General features: G+C 38.8%; 1 protein-coding gene across 1 annotated transcript in view; it reads left to right on the top strand.

Annotated features, from left to right (window-relative positions):
* ypel1 (yippee-like 1) overlaps positions 1-24,015 on the top strand; it is a 31,783-nt gene extending 7,768 nt beyond the window's left edge. Inside the window, exons 3-5 of the mRNA XM_020640764.3 lie at positions 14,151-14,194; positions 16,232-16,340; positions 18,359-24,015. Of these exons, the coding sequence (XP_020496420.1) occupies positions 14,151-14,194; positions 16,232-16,340; positions 18,359-18,448 (243 nt within the window). The 3' untranslated portion in view covers positions 18,449-24,015. The remainder of the gene's footprint in view (positions 1-14,150; positions 14,195-16,231; positions 16,341-18,358) is intronic.
* Positions 24,016-25,564: the final 1,549 nt, after the last annotated feature.

Here is a 25,564-nt window from a genome sequence, read left to right as displayed (position 1 = left end):
TGTGAAAATCTTAGTTTATTTGTACGCCAACCAGACTATGAAGGTAAAGTGGGGCCAAAGTATGTCGGCGCTGTTTGATGTAAGTAATGGTGTGAGACAAGGGGGGATTTTGTCCCCAGTTCTTTTTAATTTGTATATTGGTAATCTGTCTGAGGAGCTGAAAGCCTATAAGACTGGGTGCATGATTGGTAACAGTTGAGTGAACCATCTTATGCTGATGATCTGGTTGTTTTTAGTCCCAAGTAGTGCTGACAGTGATGATATCTACAGGCAATGCTGCAAGTTGTATGCGCAAGCAAACATTCCTGCACGCAGGTTTAGTCTGTGTTCAGATGCTGTGAAGATGTTTTGTTTAAAGCATTTGTACACCTCTGTACAGCACACTTCTGGACAAACTTATTTAGCTTACAATCACGCTTTGAGAATACTAGTGAAGAGACCTAGATGGTGCGGTGCAAGTGAGATGTTTGTAACTGCACGAATAAATACTCTCCAAGCTGTATTAAGAAATCTTGTGTATACTGTAAATGTATTTGCTGACTCGGCACTTTTCAGAATTCAATCATCTTGGTCATGTCCAACATTAGATACAGTACTATTCATTACCAGTCCCAGTTATGTGGTTCAGATGCCTCTTTTTAAGATTGTTGTATAGGTGCGTATGTATGATTGTATGTGTGTCTGTGTATTATGTATTTTATATAAACTGAATTTGTATTGAGCTTTGAAAAATTCTCCTTCTGTCTTTTTATGTGCTGTGTTGTTTAACTTGACCTTGATTCTGTCGTAAAGTTTAAATTGGATTGGATTTAAAATGCAGCGTCTTACAACTACTAATATGAAATATAATGTAGTGATTGAGTCATAAAAACCAAACAATCAGATATAAGACAATAAAAAGCTTAGAAGAGCTAGAAAATCCGCAGAGGGGCCCTCATAGTATTGTAAGGCTTTAATTCCACCATCTATAGCCTAGCCTTTACATAAACACACGATTCAGTGCATGTAATAGCAAAAATATTGATCAATGTAACTTTGAGGTAATTGGTACTCATTTGGGAGTACAGGGAGAAAAGTCTACTGAAACACATTAGGAGCATTAAGTGCTTGAGTTTGTCAGCTGTTCAATTCAAAGTTTTATTGAATTTTTAGTTTATTCATTACTCAGATCGAACCCTGATACAGCCACAGACTCCCTTGTGTATGTAAATTACTCTCATTGTCTCATTAATCATGGTCTGGACGAGATTGTGACACAATGATAATATTAGACAGTCTCCTGGTAACATTTGATAATTAATAAATCTGTGCTCAGCTAAACTGTGAATCTCCCTCATTTTCTCCAAAGAGATCGATTGGTGTCATCTGGTTGTTGTGGTAAATGGAACTTTGGCTTGACAGCAGTGGAATGTTATTAGATGTTCACCTGCCTTATTTCATCTCTAAAGCTTGTGTACCTGTCTCTGCTACTGCATCGGAAGTTTATTCCTGATTCTCGGAGACTCACATGAAAGACGCTAGTGTTTATTACTGAAGCTGCTTTGCTCAAAGGAGCCAGTCAGTGTTTTAAAGTGGAACTGTCTCTGCTTTTTAGACTTAGATGAACGTTTCAGAACGGACTCATTCCTAGGTTTTGTTTTATGCGGTTACATGTCCTCGTAGTGATCTTTGTACAATTCTACATAATTTTGAGGTCAGTGGTGTCCCCAGGCCACAATTAGAGATTCTTTTCAATCTATGTATTAACTTACTACCTGATTATTTTATAAGAAAATATATTTAGAAGATTTTAAAGCCCATTTTGTCTTCCTCAAATTTATTAATTTTCCCTGAAAACAAAAATGAATCCAACTAATTATCTTTGTTTGACCTTTAGTACTTTTCTTCCTAGACGCATACGACAAAATCAGTTTTCGGTTTGATGCAGATATTTCTGAGTCAGGCATGTGTATTGTCTCGACGTATGATACATATCCTTAGTAAACTCGTGGGCTGAATGTTTGAGAGTTTTCCCTCTAATATAAACACTGAAAGATGTCATCATCACCATCTGCACCAATAATCCCTCTCTGTTGAGCAGAGCCATCTTAAACAGGAGCCTCTCCTCTCGCCTCTCCTGCTTTCACAGAAAATGAGACATGTCAGTTGCTTAATGCAGTGTTGCTGTCAGATGTCTGTTTGAGATACTTGTGACCTGAAGTGACTCCAAATGACAGTTCATTACCAATGAGTGTCTAAAAGTGAAGATGTGGATTGAAATAAGTGCTTCTTGAATTAATGTTTTCAAGATAAGGTTCTCATAGATGTTGAAATACTTAAGTGAACAATCCTTTAAACTTCACTCTGAGTTAAAAAGTCTGTTTACTTCATCTCCAATGACACAAACATTGAGACGGTCTCAGTTGTGTCAAAATTGTTGGAAAAAGGGGGGGCGGCGTCAGCCTAGAGCGGTTAGTGCGTGCCTCAGGCTATAGTCCTACAAGTGGGTGGCCCGGGTTTGAATCCTATCTGTGGCTCCTTCCCGCGTGTCATTCTCCACTCTCTCCCTGATTTCCGATTCTAGGCACTAAAAGTCCAAAAATAAATATTAAAACAAAACAAAAAAAGTGGGGAAATATGTATTTTCAGATATTCTGTATCCCATTATAACTTGTTTAAGCGTGTAAGTTCATCTCATTCACCTTTGTTATGCTGACTTTCCATTGAGAAAAATGTGGAAAAAAAAAAACAGTTGTGCACAAAAATAAACGTATTGCAATACAAGAAAAAAATGGCCTTTCAAATTAGAAAATGCATTAATGGTCAATGGGATCAGGGTGCAGGAGTACTTTGAAGTCACAGTGGTTGCAAAACTACTCTATCCAGCTTCCATTCACTATTACCGGCCTCTGTTTCACCAGAAAGCCCCAAACATTATCAAAGTGGGCTGTGTCATCAGGGAACTGCTGCTGGATTAACTAACTGTCAGGACCTCTTCACTACCAGAGGGTAGTTGATGGATGCATGTCTTTCCATTTTATTTGATGAGGTTGAGAGATCAGCTGAACTCGTTGGAGTGTTGAAGTCCTTTTGCACTGTGCATCTCCATTTTGGTGACATTTCACCGTCACAGGTTTTTTTTTTTGTCTCGAGTCTCTGAAGTGCCTGTAGCCTTTTTAAACTGAGCCAACCCTGCAAATCAATATCCCGACGGGGGATTACGGAGTTAATCAACTGGATCCTTCAGATATTCTTCCAAGTAATTCCATTTGTGCTACAGCAGCAGGACAGTCCCAAGAAAAATGTTCCTCTGGGATGAAGCTGCTGCTTATCAGTTTTCTATACAACATGTCTGGTTCTTAAAAAAATATTAATAATAATAACTTCCTGAGAAGTTCCAGCTTCACAACAACTATTAAAACGTTATTGGCTGCATGCGTATACACATCCTCTCCTCAATAGTTATCAATCCAAACAGAGACAAAAACAATGAAAAGATTTGTCTAAGGATCAGATCACACATTGGCCTATTTGCCAGATCTGGTTATTTATTTGTCCTGTAAGTGACAAATGCTGAGAACTGGACTCCTTTGGTATCTTTTTTCTTTTTAAGAAGCATGAATGTATCAACAAAGAGGATTTCTGGATACTGAAGTCCACATTATCCAAACAGTTGTTGACATTTGGAGCCAAAGAAGTATCTAAAGCTGTCAGAGTGCTGCTTTTAACGACAGCTGCTTGAGCAAAGTTCTAAAATATCAGATGAACCGGAGCTTCAGCGACTGGAGCGATGACCTTTCCGTCTTATAATACGACAGTGACAGTGTGCTCCCCGTGCGCTGGCTGCACTCTCACCACGCACTAAGCTGATTATTCGAGTGGCAAAGATGATCAATCTGCTCTGCTCGCCATCTCCGTGTCCAAATACATTTGCCTCCTGCGGCGCAGAGTTTTGGAAGCTCACAACTTGTTAGTGTGAGCAGGAAGACGAGCTCAGTAAACAGCCTCCACCAGCAGACTGTGTTGTTCCTTTCTGCAGCCTCAAGATGGTCATTTGAGTGCTGTGAAGTCTGCACAGCCAGGACTTCAGAAGGCTTTCATAGTTAAACACTGTCACAAATCATACTTATGGGACTTTGGCTGAAAAGAGGGAATATCCTCGTTTATCTTCACCCCAGTGTCGTGTCACATATGAGGATTTATCGTTCCGTAACACTGTGACGAGGCGTTGAGTTGTTTTATGAGTTTTGGATGCTGGGAGGTTTTATTGGCTCCGGCTGTGCTGGAAGTTTAAATGCAGCTGCAGCAAATTTATTCTGGATGCAGAAAAAGCAAAAAAAGGAAACAAGAGAGGAGTTCGGAGAAGGAGATAATAGAAATACTCATCTCTTTAATCAGAATAATGGATGATTCAAATGAGTAATGTTTTACATTGAAGATCTTTTGAATGAGAAACTTATCAGATTTAGAGGAAATCAGACTTCAGTGTATGTGACAACATGACGACAACAATGACTATTTCTGTTCAGTGTCACTCTCCTTTCTGTTTCACATCCTCTTTTTTTATACTGCAAACAGGACGTTCATGGGGTTGAGATTCCAAGTACAACAAGGAAGAAAACACCACTGATGTCAAAAATAAAAAACTGAGTTAAGATCAGCAAGTTAAAACTAAGAGTGTCTCTCTTAAAAAAAAAAAAAAAAAAAAAAGGAGAACTTAAAGAATCTTCACTCAGCTTGATGCAGACTGGTATGAGATTAATGTGAAGTCATTGTTTTAAAGAAGACATTTTGCTTATACTCCTCCAAGAATCGCCACCTTAACGTGGTGGAGGACTTTGCGTGTCCCGGTGAACCCGGGAGCTGTGTTGTTGGAGGCACTAGCCCCTGGTAGGGTCTCCCAAGGCAAAGTGGTCCCAGGGGAGGGGCCAGACTAATAGCCTCCATTGTAGAAGCTGCGGCTAGGAGTTGCGGCCAGAAGACTGTCGGTGCCTGTCGTGGGTGCAACCTCAGGCCTTTCGGGCATGGTTAGGTGACTCGGAGGGCTGTGGCTTCAGTGGTTGCGGAGGCAAAAGCCCGGGTGTGGGAGGAGTTTCAGTTGGCCTCAAGGAGGTTCAAGAAAAGCAAAGGTTCTTTTATTTTGAAATGCTTCAAATAAAGAGGAACCAAAAAAAAGAAGACAAGATGGTTATAATGGTATTTGTTAAATAAAAAAAACATTTTAAAATAAGGAAAAGTATTAATACAAATCTAATAAGTATTTAATTACATTTTGAATTGAAATTTTCCAACAAGTTTCATTGTGAATTAATTACTGTTTCTGCAAATTCACAGCGTTTTGAGAAACCCCCCCTCCCGCATAAATAGCGCAAATCTCTGAAGAAAAAAACGTTTTTAATTAAGACAAAGAAATGCAGATTTGTTCACAATTGAGAACCTGGAACTACATTGAGCACATAACTGCCAAATGTTTTTAAAAAGTAGTAGCATTTCCTAACGACCTAATCTCTTCATTGAATGGTAGAAAAACAGTTAATAGATTATTTTTTGGTAAACTCAACACACTATTTTTACAATGTGTGACAATAATCACAAGTTTTTGTAATTAATGTGTCAAAGACTTCTAGTTTATTAGATCTGGAACATGTTATCTGTGCCAGTTTTATTTTTCAGCCTCACTTTTAAATGTGAGGAGATAAAGTGAAGCAGACTGAACAGTCAAGTGTTTGTTGCTGTTTCTGTCCCCATTGACTGGCTCTCTATCACTGCATGTCACCATGTTTTTACAGTTCAACACCCCATTTTCACTTTCTTCTGCTGCCACACGGACGGGGATGAATAGCAGACCTTGTAAAAGAGGAAAAAGAGGAAATGTTTTTGAAGATTATTGGCTGTGATACAGCTGAGTGAAGTCAATCTGCAGTCTACAATTAAGCCTTTGCCAAAACACCAACTGGAGGTTAAATGTCAGCTTGTAAATGAGTTTTTTTTTTTGTTTTTTTTTCCCAGAAGATTTCAGAGTCAGCTGGGATATATTTGGGGATGCTTGCTGTACTGATGACCTGTGTGCTGCAGATCCACTGTTGAGATTAGATTTCCTGCAGAAAAAATCAGATATGGTTTTGCATGGAAAATCAATCCAGTAGAAGCTTTAGCTTTGATTTTTTGGGATGTTGAACTGTTGTTCAGTATATCAATCACGTTCAAATCAAATCATGTTTTTTTAAACCCCAGAATAACCATGCGATATGCTCCCAATATTCCTCCCTTTACTTTAAATGCTGTGTCTTTTAACATCACATTTTTTGCTTACATTTTGGACAAGATGAATTATTTTCATTTATTTGTTGCAACATCTGTGCATTTATATTGGGTTTATATTAAGATACTCCATGTGACTTAAACCATAACAAACCAAACGTCTCTATCCAGATGCTTGTAAATTTTGGTGCCTTATCGTAACAAACAGTCGGGATTAAAAAAACAACTAATTAAAATAGCCATCAGTAAATACTGCACCACAATATAACCGGAGATTAATTAATTCTTGTGTAAATAGAAACCACAAACCAAACTGGGCCGCTCTCCAAATATGGCCGACTTGTTTCAACTCCCGGAGCTGCGGCTACTGGACAGAGTTAAATCTTGTTCATTCACATCTCACAATTCGAAATGCTCGGGTGTTACTGGTTCTCCGGCATTCCTGCTCCCAGTGTCAGCTGTGAGGAGCCATGAGAACAGCGTAGCATGACTGTGACAGAGCAAACAAAAACACTAACACAACAGGCTCAAACATTTTCAGCCTCTCCCACAGCTGACCTGAGGCGCACCGACGCCCGAGAGCAGATATATATCTTGCTCAGGTCTAATTATCTGTCACTTAATGAGCGACAGACGCAGCTCATCATGAGTCAAAGTCACACGAAAGAGATGAAGAAAGAAGTACTTTAAAAGTTCGGGATATGTTATATCATTTTCCTGTGGAGGAAAACATGCTGAATGATCAACATTTTTCAAATGAAGACATGTCAGAATTGATTTGGATTATGTATTGTTGGATTGGTGTGAACTGTCTGCTGCTACATGCAAAGATGGAAATATCAAAACTATCAATTGTGACTCAACAGTTCATAAACCTGAGCAGAAGTCAAAGCGTCTCTGCATGTGTTTCCTGTATGTAATCTGAGAAAATAACAGTAAATATCTGCTTGATGAAGCATTAAAATCTCTACAGAGAGGACTGAACTGTTGTCTAGTTTGTGTGCTTCTTGTTTATTGGGTCAATGCCATGAGGTGACTCCTGACACACAATCCCCTTTAATATTAAGTGGATTGAATTAAAGGATCTACTCTGTATAGTCTGCCTGCGTCCTGGAAGTTTCACACAGTAAACATCAGACGTTGGTTGCTTTGACACAGAATCACGTTTCTGTGTCTGTCTTGACAACTTCAGACGCCACACTGGTTCCACAGACGTACGAGCAGAAAAAGAGTGTATAAGCTCAGTGAGAGGAGTCTTTAAAGGGACAGGACTTTTAACCCAGAAGGCCCGGGTTTGAGACGCATGTGAAACAAAGCGTCAACAATGAGTTATTATTAATGAAAGTGTTGATTGCTGGCGTGCCTGTTAAAGTGTTGTGTCAAATGTTCAGTATCTGAATCTCCAACAGAACTGTATGATATGCCGATGACAGGCTCCCAGATCAAAAGTATTATATCTTTAAATGTTCCTTTTACAAGACCCACAATATAGAACTTACATATGTTAGTTTTACCATAAAATGAAACAGAGAAAAGAAGCAGATTTTAACTTTTCAGAAACTGTTATCAGGGATTATTCTCATATTTGATTGATAAATTAGGTCAGCCTTTAGGAAAACTGATTAATTTTGTGTTGATAATTCTTTACAATGATCTTCTGTATCTTAATATCTCGTAAATAATTCTGGCGTTGCTCAAAAAAAAATCTATTAATAAGCTCTCTGTGCTCTGCCACGCCTGTTGGCATTTGTGTGTTCGGCCGTCCTCAGCAGCATCACCGGTCCTCAGCATCAAGCCTTCTAAGCCGATTATGTTACTTAGGAGAAGATGACACCGTAGTCTGGTGTTTTCCACGACACGGTGCCAAGGCCACTCGCCCTCTCCGTGAATGATTTTCATTTCGCGTTGATATTTGTAAAATATCATGCTCTGTTAACACGTTTTGTTTAAGCAACTTTATTCGCTGTTCACCCCTCAGAAAGTAGAAACTAGTAAAGAACACAGAGGGCCGTGTTGGAGGATACCTCTGCATGTTCTGGCACATTTTTCTCTGACAGTTGCAGTTTTTTGGGGTTTTTTTTAGATGGAAGTCTCCTGAGCCAGGTGTAAAATGTGTTTCCCCTCCCCGAGCTTGTTCGCAGAGGCTTCGAGGCATGCCAGCCGGCAAGCAAAGATGCAGATGGAGCAGCAGAAAGAGAGGATTAACCTGAGCACATGGGCCAGAGGGGAAGTGTGGCAGGCACAGTGCCCTCGCTCTGCCCCGCCCTCCTGCCCTTTAACACTCAACTTAATATGGGAGGCTTTAGTTTTACTGCTGCAGACCTGAATGGAGATGTTGACGTTTCTGTTTGCAGTAAAACTACCAGACAAAAAAAAAAAAAAAAAATGTTTGATGCAATTGATACTGTGCAGTTCTGGGATGTATGCTAGCACTGACACACAAATGTATGGCTGCAACTTACGTTATTCATTATTAAGAAACCAGTTTTTCTCTTTCTTTGGGTTTTCTGAAAAATTCCAAATATAAAATCTTAGATTAATAGGGCTGTGAGCATTAATGCATTACCAAGATTTCAGACTAAGGTCCTAAATTAACACAATTATCACTTTAATTGAATTCACTGTGTGCTGTTTTTTTTTTTTTTCTCATTTTTGGCGCATCGTATTTTAAGCCACTGTAGAGTCTTACTGTGATGGAGAAAAATAAGTTGTAAAATGAACAACCTGTTATTAGGCCTGGGAGATAAATCGATAACGATAATTATCATATATCATTTAACCACAAAAAAAACATCTGAGCTGACATTAATCGTGACAATTATCTATATTAACTGATATGACATTTATCTAGATACCATTTTTAGTCATATCGCCCCGCCCCACCTGATATAAACATTTCTCAAACTTCTGTGTCTGAGACTAAACTGATGTTTGCGGGACTGTGTGTCATTCAGTATGACAAAACTTAACTCTCACAATCAGAAATAAGCACACCTTAAACACAATGTCAAAGAAAATAATATAAAATATCTGATTGTAATGCTGCGTTTAGCATGTTCACCATCTTAGCCTGGTGTGTTTTTTTATGTGTTAGTAGAAGTTTATTTCTAATGAACACAAAGTGAGGATGATGCTGTTAAGCTGTATAACAAAATAGTTTACAAAGTGATCAATTAACCTGCTAAATTGTGGGGTGGGAAAATTAAACTTGACACTTGCAGCACATAGTCCATCCGGTCAAAACATGTGGTGATATTACACTCACCACTACAGTAAATCAGTTGATCCATATATCTATCCACAGAGCTGGAAAGCATGTATACTACAGTGTAATAAGACCTTTGTGACCTTCTAACTTTGTTTAATTAGGATTGAAAAAGAGTGAGAGAGGGAACAGTAGCTGATGGACTCTTCTGTCACTCACATGTAAAACATCAGCCTGTTGGCGCCCTTTCAGCTGAAACGAGACCAAAGAGACGCCGCCTATGTTAATGCTGAAGTGTGATGAATCCATCAGAGGGGTCTTCATTAGACTAATGGGTGGGACGAAGCCAAGCTGCTGAATAAAACACTCGTCCTCCCTCCTCTGTATTCAGGCGGTGTCATGCGCGCGGCTCCAGGAGCACGTTCACACTGCAGGCCTTCACGCTCGGCGCTCTCTGCTGCTCACTGCCAGCTGATTCAGGACGCTGCTCCCGTCTGCTGCAGGATGTAACTTAAATCTGATGGAAATGTAAAGTGACAGTGATGTAGAAAAGATACAGCGTGCTCAGGGTGACAATAGCAACTGATGTCAGATCACATTTTGGACATGCACTTGTTGTTTTCAGCATGTTTCTGGGTAAAGGAGTTAACAAAATAACCACAAACTTGGCTTCATTTCAGTTGTCACTGTGGCGTCCCGTTAGCAGTCATGCTAACACAACTTTATGCAGCTTGCTATTCATACAGTGGGATTTTAGGAACTATTACTGACAGTTTCACTGTGACAGTTAAAAAACAAAAAAATAGGATAGTTTTACAGTGGAAAAAAATGTATCTTGATTGATATTTCTCTGGTACAATATGTCAGTTTGTTGTGTTCAATCATAGAAGACTTAACTCTTTGTAACGTTAAGTATTCATGAATAGATGTAAATGCAGACAAAACCTTTGCATGACATAACATAACGTAAGGTTGTAAGATATTCAATGCCGTAAAACACAATCCCCTTATAATGAATACAAAGCAAGCTTTAAGGGTTTATCAGGACACGTTTAAGTTGAACCCTCAGCTGACTAAGTCGGCATCTGTTGAAACAGATGGTAAAGACAAGTCAACCTCAGCAGGTTTGTAAATAGTTTCTTCTTAATCTGCATTTCCAGTCTCAGTCTGACATATTTTAACACACGTTTCAAAGAAGTGACATCCCATGTTTTGTATTTTGATTCAAATTAGAGGGCAGTTTTGTTCTGACTGTGAGAACTTCCTGCTCTGTGCAGAGGAAGCGTTTTGCCACACGGGCTGGATTTGTACTTTGTGTGTTTGGTGGAAAGGAGGTGGATTTCTCCATGTGTGGTATTGTTCATTTCAGTCCTGTGTGGTCAAGAGGATTCAGGGATTTTCAGATTTGCTTTGTAGAAATTATTTCTTGGGGGGGAACTAACACAGTTGCAGCAGCTTAAGAAAATGAGCTCTGTAACCAGGCTCCATCTTTTAGCTCATGTTTTATTAAGCAGCAAACCATGCAGGAGTTCTCCCAGAATGCATCTCTCCCTGCACTCTTAAATTTTTGGAAACAATCCTTGCAGGATCCTGTTGGGTTGCTAATAGGATTGTTGGGAGCTGGGAGGATTTTAGTGCAGCCCCCCGGAAAAAAATCTGTCAAGCTGCTGTCTGCGTTCAAAAAACATGATCCAATTTCTTTTGTCTTTTTTTTTTTTCCACTTTATCTTGTAGGATTTTGCTGTAAAACCTCAAAACGGGGCTTTAATGTGACAAGCATCCTCCTCCTCTTAATGTTTTTGTAGCCGAGTGATCTACATCGAAGCAGCTCAGCACAGTCAGAAAAAAAAAAAAGCACAGACAAAGTATAAATAGACGGTGGGAAAGAGATAAGGGCTGGAGAGACGGAGCCGTCCCTTTTTTGCCAGTGGTTTGGTTGATGGCTGGAGCACAGATTTGACACCCAGCTCTTGTCACATGGACTGTGGAGAGGACTTGTTGACTCTGCTGGGATCGACCTAGTTCCCTCACGCAGCTAAAGGTCACATGTCTTGTTGCTGACTGTGTGTGTGTGTGTGTGTGTGTGTGTGTGTGTGTGTGTGTGTGTGTGTGTGTGTGTGTGTGTGTGTGTGTGTGTGTGTGTGTGTGTGTGTGTGTGTGTGTGTGTGTGTGTGTGTGTGTGTGTGTGTGTGTGTGTGTGTGTGTGTGTGTGTGTGTGTGTGTGTGTGTGTATAGAGTTCACTTCAAACACAAACAATGAAGTTGAGGATGTAACAGTGAGACAGTAACACCTACAGAGTCTAGGAAAAAAAATCCTCCTTTAGTATCATGTCATACAAACACTGATAATAATAACTTCATTTGTATAGCACTTCTAAAAAAGTTCACCAAGAGCTTTCAATAAGAGAACAGTACCAATAAATACACCAAACAAAAATAAGATGCACACAAAGGTGATATTACAATATAGCTCTCTCCTATTATTATGGTTAAATGATCGGCATTCGAGCTTTTTAGTGATAAGCATTGACATGACTTTTCCCATGAGCCTCTGTGTCAGTGATTGCTGTCGGGTGGTGTTTGGTGTCTGTGGTCAGCGGAGGACGAGGCAGCTGGTGCTCCTATTAGGTGGTATTAGCTCAGCGCCCTCAGCCGCAGCCACAAACTTATCTACCGCAGTCATTTGCAATGGAAAAAGCAAAGCTGATTGGGGCCTTTCTGTCGGCCGTGGATGACGATGCCGGAGCAGGAGAGGGAGAGCAGGCTGACTCTGCTGCTCCGTGTTTACATTAGTGTGCAGCACTGTCATGTGTGAAGCATCTGTATTTGTCACTACTACAGTCGGCTTTGCTGTTGTCATTATCAGGTCACATATTGTCACTTCAAGCTCTTATGTAAAGCACTTCATCAATATTATTTATCATGGATGTGTTTATTAACTCTTCATATTTAGTTTAGAAAAGCAGGACAGAACACAGCGAGTCAGTTATTTTCAAAACTTAAAGATGACATTCCTAAATTTCTCAGCACTTTGAGACCACTGATGACATCATTTTTTCCAACATTGTGTTACTGTTAAGAGTATTTCCTGTTCTCAATTATCTGCAGAATACTTATACTGATATTTTTTTATGGGTTTTTTTTTCTTCTGCATGTTTGTTCTGTCCTTGTTGTGTTTCTTCAGCAGGCTCTGCTTCTTCTTATTTGTCTCTGACCTGTTGCCATTTATTTTGGCAGTCTCGCACAGTGTGGCCTGTGTAATGTTTGCAGACTCACACACATTATTCCAGCAACATTTTTGACATTTTGAGCAGCTTAGAGAAGACTAGTAAGTTCAGGTACAACTTGAGTTCTAAATTATATTTGATTGTTGTTATTTGCAAAACATTATAAACCTATATTTGATTGAAGTCAGGTCAGTTGTAATAGAAGACTGGAAAAGTTGTGAAATGCCTGGAAAAAAAAAAAAAAAAACCTGATGGAGCATCTCTCAGTTTAAGAAGTTCACTGGCAACAAGTTAGTGACATCCCAGAGAGTCTGAGTCGCTCTGAAGCAAACAAGTTGAGGGGTCACCACTCTGAAAGACTGTAGTGGCATATAGTGAACACTAGGAGTTATAATTTTTTCTTGGAGGATGAGTTGTTGAGACCTTGAAAGGTGTGCGTAATGTCATCTCTGCATCCTACTGTTACCCATAAAGCCTTTCTCTGTGTACAGTAGGTCTGCAGAGACATGTAACTGTAACTTAATTCCTGCCTCATGAGAGAGGAAATACATTAAACATGTTTGTTAAACCTCAGCGACACACTTTCTGCATTTTCGGGAAGAACGCTGAATGTAAACAAAGCAGTGTTTTGTTTACAAGAGAACTCCACAGGGAACCTTTAACTCCACTTATTACTCCACAAGCTAACAGGGGTTCAGCTTCAAGTTTTCTGGGGCTAATAGGGATGTTTTGAATCAGGTCTCAGTTTTGTGATTGTCTCTGTTTGTGAACAGTTTACAGAACAACCCGTAAACAATGACTTTGGCTTTGGTTTTATTGACTGATTGATTTAAGGAGAGTGTCTTCATTGAAGTCTCTCCTTCTATCATCTGGTAGAAGATGTTTGTTGTTCTGCAAAAGAAAACGATGAATATTTGTAATATCTGCTTTGATGCTTAGATTTTTCTAAACTTTGTATAATGTCATAGATGTTGGCAGGTACCTCAATTCAAAACACAATATCATCATTCTCCTCCTCTTCCATCCAATCCCTCCCCCCCTTTAATTTGATTATTTTCCAAGGGCTTTTTACACTCCTTCATTTTTTTTGTTGTATTGCAAGAGTTAGTTATCAGTAAATACATGAGTTTTCCTCTTATATAACTAAGTTACAAGGCAATGTGATGAATGAAGCTTAACTTCTCCAGAACCAAGAAGAGAATGACAGTGGATGTGGTGAAGAGACTCCCTGTTGTTTACGTGTTCAGATAGCAGCTCCTGTGCTCTCTGAGCTTCATTTTATTTCTTACCTCCGGCCAAACTTGTGTAAGGGAACCTTGGCAAGGTGGAAGAACAAGTATGCACAGCAGTTACTGAGTGAAAAGCACCCCGGGGCGTCACTTGCTGACATTCTTGTACTCAGCGTTGTGGTGCAGCAGCTCTGTATCGTCTACTTACCTGATTGTGTTTTCTCTCTCTTTCTTTCTTTCTTGTTTCAGTCATTTCAAGGCAGTCAAGGACGAGCCTACCTGTTTAATTCAGTGTAAGTATTTACCCACACATTTAACCCCTCTGTGTATTTTATTATTCTTTAATGTATAACTTGCTATGATTGCGAAATCATATTAGAATAATTTAACAGTGATACAGGCCTTGTTTCTATCATTTACACGCACTCTCTTCTTGCTTATTTTTGGCCAGAGTTATGAACTGTGTTGTAAGTCTAAGTGCATTTATTTGAGATTCAACCAGAGTTCATCTGTCCCCCCTTCACATTAGCCTTCTGCCTCGCTGTCACACTAGTTCACTTTTGTTTTTCTGAATATTGTCCCCTAGTTTAGTCCTTCAACTCACACAGCTGCTGTTTCCACCACGGCTGCCCACATATGTCAATATCATGTTTTAAAGTACAAGATATAGAACACAGTGGAGTCAGGTGGAGCCACTCGTACATGTCGAAAAAGGGGAACAAGCAGATTTACTCACCATCGAAACAAATTGGAAACATGCAGTGTTTAATGCATGGCCACACATCATCTTTATGGGGCACTAAGAATTTTATATTGGCCTTCCCTTCGCCTGCTTGCCTGATCATTTGCACATCCGATGTAACTCTAAATGCTTTAATTGGAGAGTTTTTTAAGGGGTGAAGACTTGCAAAAGACTTTTTTGGCACGAACCAAACCTCAAAAGTTGCATTGATGAAGAATGCACCCCAACCACTTATCAAAGTGAGCTATACAGTTTTGCATTTTTGAAATGTATACAAATGACAAAATATAAGGCATCACAGATAAAATATTTGAAACTCTCTTGATGAATATTTTAAGCAGTGTGAGGGGCTGTTAGTATATCAGCCCTACGCTTAATGGACAAAGTTAACAAAGAGATAACAATTTTAACTGAATTTTGTTTTTTGACCTCCCAATCTTCCCAGGTGATGTAACGTTTTGGCTCTATGTTGTAAGCTACAATGTAACAGGAAGTGCTTGTTAACATTTATCTCTTTACATTTATGAAGCACTTTAAGAGGTTTATTTCTTGGCTGGTTGGTTTTGTTAAGTCTTGGCTCTCAGTCTTCCTAAAAACCACAGAAGACATACTTCGGGAATATGTGTGACAGTGGAACTGCTCTGTGCCAGACGAGTGGAGAGACCAATGTCCTCACCTGCACGGATGAACTGAATGAAAAGGAGCTCTCTATAGTCTCTCCACAGTCAAGATGAATAGTTTCATAATATGCCCAATGAGCATGAAACTCAAATTCTGAACAGTTTTGTTTTTTTTGTGTGTGTTTTACAAAAACAAACATCTACATTTGGTAGAAAGTCAAAGTCCTGAACACGACTAATGTAACTTGGCTACATGTAATGATGATTTCAACAGCACTTCACTATGTCTATTAGTGTGTGCTTTAATGAAAATGTCAGTCAAAAGTTAATCAGCTGCTCATTGTTTACTAAGAGGGAATGGTGTGTTTACAAAGAGATAAAGTTCATCTATACAAGTCCTGGAAAATAACATATTTCCCTGAACAAATAAAGCTTATCTATTTAAATGATGCACACAAATGTAGTATTTACACTTTTCAGGACTTAGATGTTGTATATATTTTGTTGAATTTCTTAAAGCTCTAGTCATTTTAAATCTTCAGAAAACCTTTAAGAGTCCACGCTATGTGGTTTTTTTTTGTTTTTTTTAAGCTTGATACCCTTTCATTTATTGAAAATTTTAAAACAGTTCAATTTAATCTTTGAACATGTTTAAGGGGAAGACATAAGCAACGTGGACACAATCTCAGGTGTAATACTGCACATGTGGTAAATAGTTAAACAATCCCTTAATGACATTTGTCCCATAAGATCATAAAAGGTACAACCCAGATAAAGGTTATTCTGTTTCTTAATTTGGTTTAAATGCATTGATAAGCGATTAAATAGAGATAATGTTGTAAACAGGAATGTTATGTTGAATTTTATTTGGAATACTTGATTTTTTTTTTTCACATTAGTTAGAAGATGTAAGCTCTCCTACCTCCGCTCTCCCTGCCTTCTGTGACCTCGTCTCCTCTTCCTCACAGGGTGAATGTCGGCTGCGGGCCAGCAGAGGAGCGGGTTCTCCTCACAGGTTTACACGCTGTGGCTGATATCTACTGTGAAAACTGTAAAACCACGCTGGGCTGGAAATATGTAAGTCACTCCAGAAACTTCCACCTCAGAATTCTTTTTTTTTTTTTTTTTTAATCTCCCATGTTTTTTTTCACTAATTTCACTGCCGCTTCGTTGTTGTGCAACTATGTGGTTTCTTAGCTTCAGAGGAGACAAATGAAGCACTAGTAGCTGTGTGTTGAATTCATGGTGACTTTTTTTTCCCCTAATGGTTGTATTTAGAGGGATTGAGCACTTTTGTGTCTCCTAGCGCTGAACATAATTACAGTGCAGAAAGGTTGCCTGCAGATGGGCAGACTCGTACCTCTGAGAGTCTACAGTGATTAAATGTCAGGCTGTTTTGAAGAGGCTTGTTCTGGTAATTGTCTGAAAAGACTATAGGAGGGTTTAAAATAACTGAACACAGTTTAAGACAAGGACTCACTTAAAGACGCTCCTTCAGTGACAATAACAATTAGAGTTTCTCCGAAAGGTTTAGCCAGCACAGCAGAGCCGGGCTGGTTTTACAAGGCAAAGCAAGCTGAGCCGATAATCAAAGACACAGAGACACAGAGACACATCAACACTCCAGCTTTAAAGAGTAGAGACGAATGCAGGACATCATACTGCTGTAAGAGAGAACTATTATCAGACAGAAAGTTCAGACACATGGTGGTCTGGTTGCTAGCAAGAATTTTTTTTCTCTGCATCTCAAAGATTCTTAGATAAAGATATGGGAACGCAGATAATATGAGTGAGTTTGCTGTCAGTCTAAAAAAATACAAATCCATTTATCAGGATTTCTTACTACATTACCTTTGGATATCATCTAGTAGAAAGGCAAGCAGGAGGATAAGGAATAAAAAAGTGAAAGTTCATTATAGGGGCGCTGATGGTGTAGTTGTTAGTGCACACACTCCATGTACAGAGACTGTTGTCCTCCAGGCGGGCGCTCCGGGTTTCGAGTCAGACCTGTGGCTCCTTCCCCACATGTCGTTCCCCACTCTCTCTCTCTCTCTCTCCCCCTGATATCTGAGTCTTATCAACTGTCCTATCTCTACAAAAAAGGCCCAACAAAAACATTTGTTCTTGAATAAGGAAACAGTCCTCTGTCTTTGAATCTGAGGTTCCTGTTCAGGTTTTTAATCACATCTCAATTGTGGTTATTCCCTAAACTTTGGTCACATGAGAGTGGATGGACTATGTGGGGAGGGATAAATCTCACAATGTAGTCTGCTGATAATAAATGTAAATGTGGGTGAATGTTCTTTTTAAAAAAAAAAAAAAAGCTTGCATATTAAGATTGAATTTTTTTGTAAAACATTTAAAAATGTTTACTGATGATCTTCTAGAAACTTGCCTGAAATCACTACCACTACAATGACTGATTAAAAGCCCCTTTGTTGTTACCATGGTAACCATCTTCCTCATGAGTCTATGCTCTTAATCACTAGTTTGAAGTCTTCAGCATAGCTTGAGGCTCATATTGTCACTAATGGTCCCATTTAACATTAAATAGACAATAAAACAGAGAATGATTCATCATGTTGCTATCTTTTGATTGATTAGTGTATTGACTCATGAATTGATGCAGTTTGATTGGCAGGTCAACCTATGATTCAGGAAGGAGAAAGAGCAATGTGTATTCACCATCCCCTTCAAGTGTGTTCATCTGTAGCTCCAAGAAAAGGAAACAAGCTAACTTACAAACAAAGAATGAGGTTACATCGGCAACTTCCACTTCTGATATATTTTTTGGTAACGTCTTTAGGATTGAAGCATTAAAGCATATTCTTTCATATTAATAGCCTTTACTAAAAGTTACAGTGGGAGGTTTTCTAACTAGCACTCTTTAAAAAAATCTTAACATTTTTTATTTTTAAGATTAATGTTGAACTTTATGGGTCAAATATATTTCTTACACATCTGAGGTGTTTTTGTACAGTCAGTAAAAAGATAAAGGTCTGACTTAGAGTAACTTTGGCTCTTCTGCTTTTACAAGGATGAAAGTTTGTGTTAAAGTGCTTAAGTTTTCTCATCTTTCTTTGTATGTTTTCCAGGAGCACGCATTTGAGAGCAGTCAAAAGTACAAAGAGGGAAAGTTCATCATCGAGCTGGCTCACATGATCAAGGACAACGGATGGGAGTGACACTCCGACTGCACTCTTTTTTTTTTCTGACCTTGGAATGCTCTTTATTGAATTGCGTGGAGTGTCAACCATCGACCACACTAACCACCTTCTGACCCCCCCCCCCCCCCCCAAACCCGCCCCCCCCCCTTTGGAAATAAAAATTACAAAGCCTCCACGAAACCTCCACCCCTCGCCTCCTTCACGTGCACACACTCCCACCTGCTCATCTTGAAACCGAACAGAGCAAATGAAACAAAAAAAAAAACGGCGATGAGGAGGCGGAGCAGCTGTTGAAAAATCACGTCACAGGAGTCCTGTCGTTACTTTGAAGATTGTGTGTTCTCCTTCGCAGCTCTGGAGCTTTTGGGTTTGAGCCCCACCCACTCACATCCACCCTCCCACCCCCCACTGAAACAACGCTTACAATTAATCGTGGTGATATGGCGACCACTTTGCAAAAGGAGACAGTTTTCACTGAAAGAACATTTCTTTGTTTTCTTACTTTCACCTATCCAGCGAGACGAATGACTTTGATGACTGTTGTTATTTTATTGTTATTTGCTTTAGTTTTCACTCCTGGCTTTGGTAAGGGTTTGGTTTGATGGCAGATGGATGTTACTGGTTAGCATTTATTTCCCTGTCATGTCTGTCATGTTTTGTTTCGTGTGTTTGGCTTGTTTATCTCTTCCCATAGCTGAGCATGTTTTTCTTTGCTATTGTCCAAATGAGAAATCAGGGACAGGTGAGGAGCGGAGGGGAAAGGGAGTTTATTCTAGTTTTTGGAAAATACGTAACATTATCTTGCTTTCTTTCTTTGAAACAAATTGACAAAGGATGGGATTGCAGTAGTGTGGACCTGAATTTTCTTTGTTTCCTTTTTTTTTCATGTGATTTTTTTCTTTTCTTTCCCCCCTTCTGGTACCTTTCTGCACACAAATAGCATTAATGACATAACCTCGTTTGTTTGACATAAATGGTTATATATAAATATATATATATATATACATATATAGATATATAAATATGTGTAGTGTTTTGGCTAATGCGATAGTGGCTGGTCCCATTTTGCAGCAGTACAATAAGTGGAGAAGACATGAAAAGAAGTAGAGATAGTATTATGAGGTCACTTCTGCATCATTACTATGTTATAATGTAGACATTTAAAAAAGTAGAACTGAACACACTGCATCCAATAGAGTAAGTGCAACTGGAACCAAATTTAGAAACATTTTATAATGGAAATGTTTTGTCTCAGAATCAAAGAGTTTGGATTTGGTTTTTCATTAAGCTAAATCTTGTGGGCGGGACCTACGCCATGAAACATCTCTATTGGCCTGTCTGGAACGGAAAAATTCAATTTGCAACCAAGACTTTCCTAATGTAGACGTTTGGATTTGCAAAAAATAACTGTTGGAATAAAAGTAAAACTGAGGATTTGTTTACAAAATTTTGAACATACAAATTCAAAAAAAATCCATTACATTTTTTTGCATTTCATTTTCTAATTGTTCATATTTTTACTCTAACTTATGTTTTAATCTTTTTTTTTATTGCAGTGTATATTCTGATTCTGATTCAGGTTATGTTCTTCAACCTTTTTAATTTGATTGCATAGTAATGGCACAGGAGTAACTTCATACACTATCTTCTCGACTGTAGGGACCTGAAATCAGCGTCCCTGCGTCATAAAACATTCTGGAAGATTGTATTGTTCAACTGTCTAGCAATGAGACACAACTACATATGAATATATATACACACGGTATGATTACATATCCATAAATACTATGAGAATTATATACATGTGTATATATATATATATGTGCTGTCATGCACATATATATATATATGCCTATGACTGTGTATAAATGCACTGTGTGTGTGGTCACACATTACACAGTGACATACTTGAACATGCTACATCTCTTGCACTTTGCAGAGGCTTTTGGTTCATGTCAGTTTAGAGGCAAAATGCTTTTTAATGGCCTTCTCAAAAATTAACAATGGATTGTTGACGACAGAAAGAAAGTTAGAACGCGAGGTTTTCGAGCAGGTTAAAACTCTTGTTCCCGAACCTCCCGTTTACTTTAAGCTCTGAAAGTATTTGGTTTGATATTAGTGAAGTTTTATTGACAAATCATGCCTTTCCTCTCTGTGTTTTCTTGGTTTTACCTAGAGCCGCGGGGCTTAATTCATTAATTGATCAAATGGCTTAAAAATGTGTTACCCAATGAATCATTTCAGGGACACCCACTCAAAAATGAAAAATATCCTTCTATAATAATTACAAATAGTTAAACAATCGTCAGTGTGATCAATAATGAAAATAGTCACATGTCGAAGCCGACATTCTCTCTCTTCCTTTGTGAGAGAGGAGTGTTGTTTTGTATTCTTTGCTGCTATCCTAGGACTCCCCCCCCCCCCCCCCCCCCTCTTTCATAGGCCTTTTGCACTTTATGCTTCTCCATCTTTTCTCTTTCTGTCAAATGATGTACTATATGTATTGTCTCTTTGTTGACGGCATCTGTCATTTGCCTCTAAGCCGTATGAATCTTGTGCCTCTTCAAAACAATAACGGCCTCTTCCTTAACTTTTTATTTTCTGTTGTGCGGTGCATAACTTTGAAATATACCCTCATGTGAATCGATGTGTCTCCTCCCATCCTGGTTCAAAAAAGGCCCTCAGAAATAACTTTAATCGCCAAAATCCTCGTAGAGTTTATCCCTGTTTCTTTTGGAGACTTGGTATATATAAACACATATATTTTCTGAGATAAGATTTTGAGGTGCAAAAACAGATGGATATTAAGTATATTATTTCTTAGAGTAAAGTATAGAGAAAAAGTTTTTCCCGGGGCTTGTTGTTTGACTTTTTTTTATTGGAGGATAAAAACCGAAGCAGCAGGGTGGGATGTTAGAGATTTAAAAAAAAATCAGCAGTGATTGATTACTTTGCCGGCAAGGTCAGTCAGATCACACGACCTTTTATCTTTAGAACAATGACAATGCAAACCCTTACTTGTTAACAATGAAATCTACTTGAAAATATAAAGACATAAACAGCTGAGATATTGGCCCATGTTACGGTTTTTGTACATATTAAGTAACATATTTAAGGTTTTATACGTATTTCTACTGGGTTAGTTGTTTTACTTCCCCAACTTGAAGCACTTTTGTTCACTGTACCTCTGGCTGTGTGTGTCTGAATGTGTGTGAGTGTGCATTGCGCATGCATGTGTATTAGCCCACATGCATGACTGCATACGAAAGTGAATGTTTCTTTGACTTTATTTCTCTTGTTTTCCTCTTTTATTTGGTTTGGAAGTGTTTTTATTTGTCCTGTGCTGGTTTTAACTGGCTCTCTCTCTCTCTCTATGTGAGGTTGACAGTCAGGTTAGTTTTTATTGGAGGTGATTTATCCCTGTTTTTGTTCTGGGTTTTTTTCTGTTAGCTTGTTTATTTAGCTTGTGTGGTGAGAGCCCTTTAGAGGGCTAGTGTTTAGGTCTCTGCTGAGTCGTGTAGACGTTGAGGGCGAGCTGGAATCTCCCACCGTGTCGCAGGGAGAGCCTTTACCAAGACCCTTTCGCCACCACAGTCAGTGCCCCCTGTGTAGAGGGCTTTCAGCTGATCAAACGCACCCTATGGCGGCCATATTGGAGGTCCTTAGCTTTTGGCAACACTGGCTGTGAATATCTGATTGTATTTCATGTTCATTTTGTGCAGACTTTTCCTGATAATGAACTGTTACATCCATTATCTGTTTGGTTTTATTGCTTGATTTTGCTGAAGGAAGCTTGTCAGCTACTTTAGCTTTGTCCCTGCATTGTTGTACTGGGTCTGCATCTAGCCTAGGTCAAACAAGACCTTTCTAGATGTAAACTTTCAAATGCAGCCTCCTTCTGTGTCACACAATCCACTGCACACCCCTCGTAAAGTCTTGACAGAGGCTGAAAGTCTTTGTTTTTGATGACACTGGGTTGTTTATGTACTCATCAGTGATGGTTTGGAAGGTGTCAATACATTGTGACATCACTACAAGGTGTGATCAGAGGTGCAACTCACCTGAATCTTAACAAAAGTTTTAGACAGGTGTATATTTCTCTGTAATGGTGCATTCAAGTGTGCTTTTCCATTTTCTGCTAAAGGACATGATGTGTTTGGCTTCATGTCACGTAACTTCTCAGAGATTAATACATAACCAACAGGCTGGTATCCACCACTTTACCAGGCATTTCCTGGTAACATATTTGATTACTCCTGAGACAGAAAGTTAATTATTCGCCTTGGGAAACACAGTAGACAGGAACATTTTACCCCACAGTGTCTTTTATAGCTTTATGGTTCATTCAGCAAATACAGTGCACCTTGTATTAGAGCTGCCGATGTTCAAATATCCCATTTTTTTCAAGTACTTGCCTGTGTTGGCTTTTGTTGAGATGTGAACATCTACAACTCTATGACAATTAAATGCCCATTTCAATACAGTGGAAAGCTCCAAGAACAGCAACTAAACGGTTCAGACTTTTGTAGACATAAAACACCTGAATGCACCATTAGGTAGACATAACTGATGCGTCTGCCCTTTAGTTCCACCAAAGCAAACACTTTTAAGGGCTGTATCCTTGGAAGGTTGGAAGCTTTAATCTAGTCAGCCGACCCTTTTTGTCTGATACGATGGACATATATGGCTTAAATGTCAAAACTCTTCCGTTAAAATTGATGAACTTGTCCCAACTCAGAACAAAGATTCTGGCACTGGAGGCTACATTTGAAAACAAAACTGATATTCTTTACCAAATTTGTCACCTTTAAATGTTACTGAATGGACCCGCAGTAGTCCTGCAAACAGCCAGTTTCTCCAAAGGACCTCCAAGATGGAGTAAGCAGTGATATCTGGGTGATTTGTAACCCAACTGCAGAGCCTCTTTACTCTATAGTATGATCAGTCAATCTAAGTTTAACCAACAAAAAGCAGGTGCCAGTGTCACTGCCGGTGTGTACCAAATAAGAACCAGGTTCTATCAAATGCATCAGTGTGCAGGGAGGAAGCCAGGGAACATGTTGGTGTGTCTCCTGGAGATCAAACTGATATACCAAAACTAAAGAGGAGAAATCCTGTCACTGATGACTGTCTTTCTGTAGAATGTTTTGATTCTCTGAACTTAACAGCGTCAAAGCAGCCTGGACAACAAATGTAGATATTTGCTGCTGAAAACTGTTTACTTTTTATTGTCGTTTTGTTTAATTGTGACACTGGCTACCGCCTTTTTGTGCTCTGTTACTGTCTCAAACACTCCTGAAAGGATGTCAATCAAAGGCAGGATGGATATACCAGGGGAAAAGACTGTACAAGTTATTTTCTTAGGACTGTTAAACTACAGTCCAAGGTCTGAAGCATGTTGTATTTATATTGGCTATATGTTGTGCCTGTTTTATTATTATTTCTTCCTAAATTAAAAAATATATACTTTTTATTTGACTACATTGCTTTGCATTCTGTCTTAGTGAAGCCATGTCACATGTCTGTTTTCACTCTAATGTAAACTATCAGATATCACAATAAATTTTCAATGGCATTAAATTGTGGATTGTGTGAAGTGGTTGCTCAATTTTGTTGTATTTTCTGGAAAAGGTAAATAGCTTGGGTTGTGTGCGTGTCAGTACATTTTGTTTCTTTTTTTCTAATCAGGAAGGGTTAGCCGTTTATAAATAATCTAAAATGTGAAATCAAAAACTACATTTTCTCTTTTTCCTTAAGTAATTAAAGCATTCTTGAATAAAATATCCAGCTAAATCTTAATAGTATTTGGCCATTATTTTGTATTTCCATTTTCATCTGGATGACTTTAACATCTCAGTATGTGCTTTAATATTTAAAACCAACATTTTATTTCCATCATCTTTGTTTGTTATTATGTAAATAGGTCCTCATAAATGGCTGTGGTTAATAAGTAATGGTCTCAATAAATATATTTGCCTTGTCATATATTTAATAACATGAACAAACTAAACAAACAGTCCAACATGTGGATATCTGTCATATATTTTTACATAATGAGAACCACTCACCAGGTGAAAACTACGAGAACATCACACACAATAAAAATGAAAGAAGAACATCATGTTGCATCAACTCAGAGGTTACAAAAGGAACCTGTCTGGAGATTGAGATATGTGGAAATGGGAAATGGTTAATAGACCTGAGCTTTTATAGCATTTTTATAGTCTTCTCACTCAAAGCACTCTTACACCACATTCACACACTGATGACAGAGGCTTCTATGTAAAGTGTTCATCAGTATAAACTAATCCCATCCACACAGTGCTGCTGACATGTGTGAGCAGGAGCGACTCGGGGTTCAGTGTCTTATCCAAGGACACTTGGATATGTGTTGACTGGAGCTGGGGATTGCCCCGACCAACTACCTCTGAGCCACAGCCGCCCCCAGGGAAGAAGAAAGTATATCAGAAAATCTCTTTTTAAATCTAGAACAATTACTGAAGCATGAATTTGATGGATGTCTGACTGATGTGGGAGTCTCAGACAGAGAGGGGACGGACTGTCTGACATTGAAAAAGTGTCATGTAAACTGAGAGACTTTTGGAGTTGTTAACTGATGACATGGCTTTCTTCTTATTTTTGGTGTTGTTTGTTTGTTTTTTTTCCGTTAAACTAGACGTCAGCTGTTTTGAGGTTCATGATCTGCAGACAGACTTCCTCTTTACATAGCTGTCACTCTTGTTTTGGATCCAAGCAATAATGGTGTGACCCAATGTTTTGATATTTAAATGCATTTAGTTTTTAGATGTTTTAGATTTAAGCTAGGAAACATGCCATCACACTTTAAACACTGATTTTGTTTCGCTAAAGACTCATGTCTCATGCCATGTGTGTGTAGGACATTGAGATTTGATGAGTAACTTCTGTCATTCTGTATTTTTTTTAATCAAATGTAGCTCATCCCAAATCCAAAGCAAACAACCCATTTCACCCGCATGGCGCATTGTTTATTTGGGAATATTGTTGAATACAAAGAAGTAATTCAGCCTTGTGTGCGGTGAATCCCCTCATTTGCTGTCAAGATGATGTTTCCTGCCATCACCTGCTCCACGATAGTGGTGGACTCACAGTACT

The sequence above is a fragment of the Labrus bergylta genome, chromosome 2, assembly GCF_963930695.1.
Source record: "Labrus bergylta chromosome 2, fLabBer1.1, whole genome shotgun sequence".
Classification (NCBI taxonomy): Eukaryota; Metazoa; Chordata; class Actinopteri; order Labriformes; family Labridae; genus Labrus; species Labrus bergylta.
This window is presented reverse-complemented; position numbering and strand designations above follow the sequence as displayed.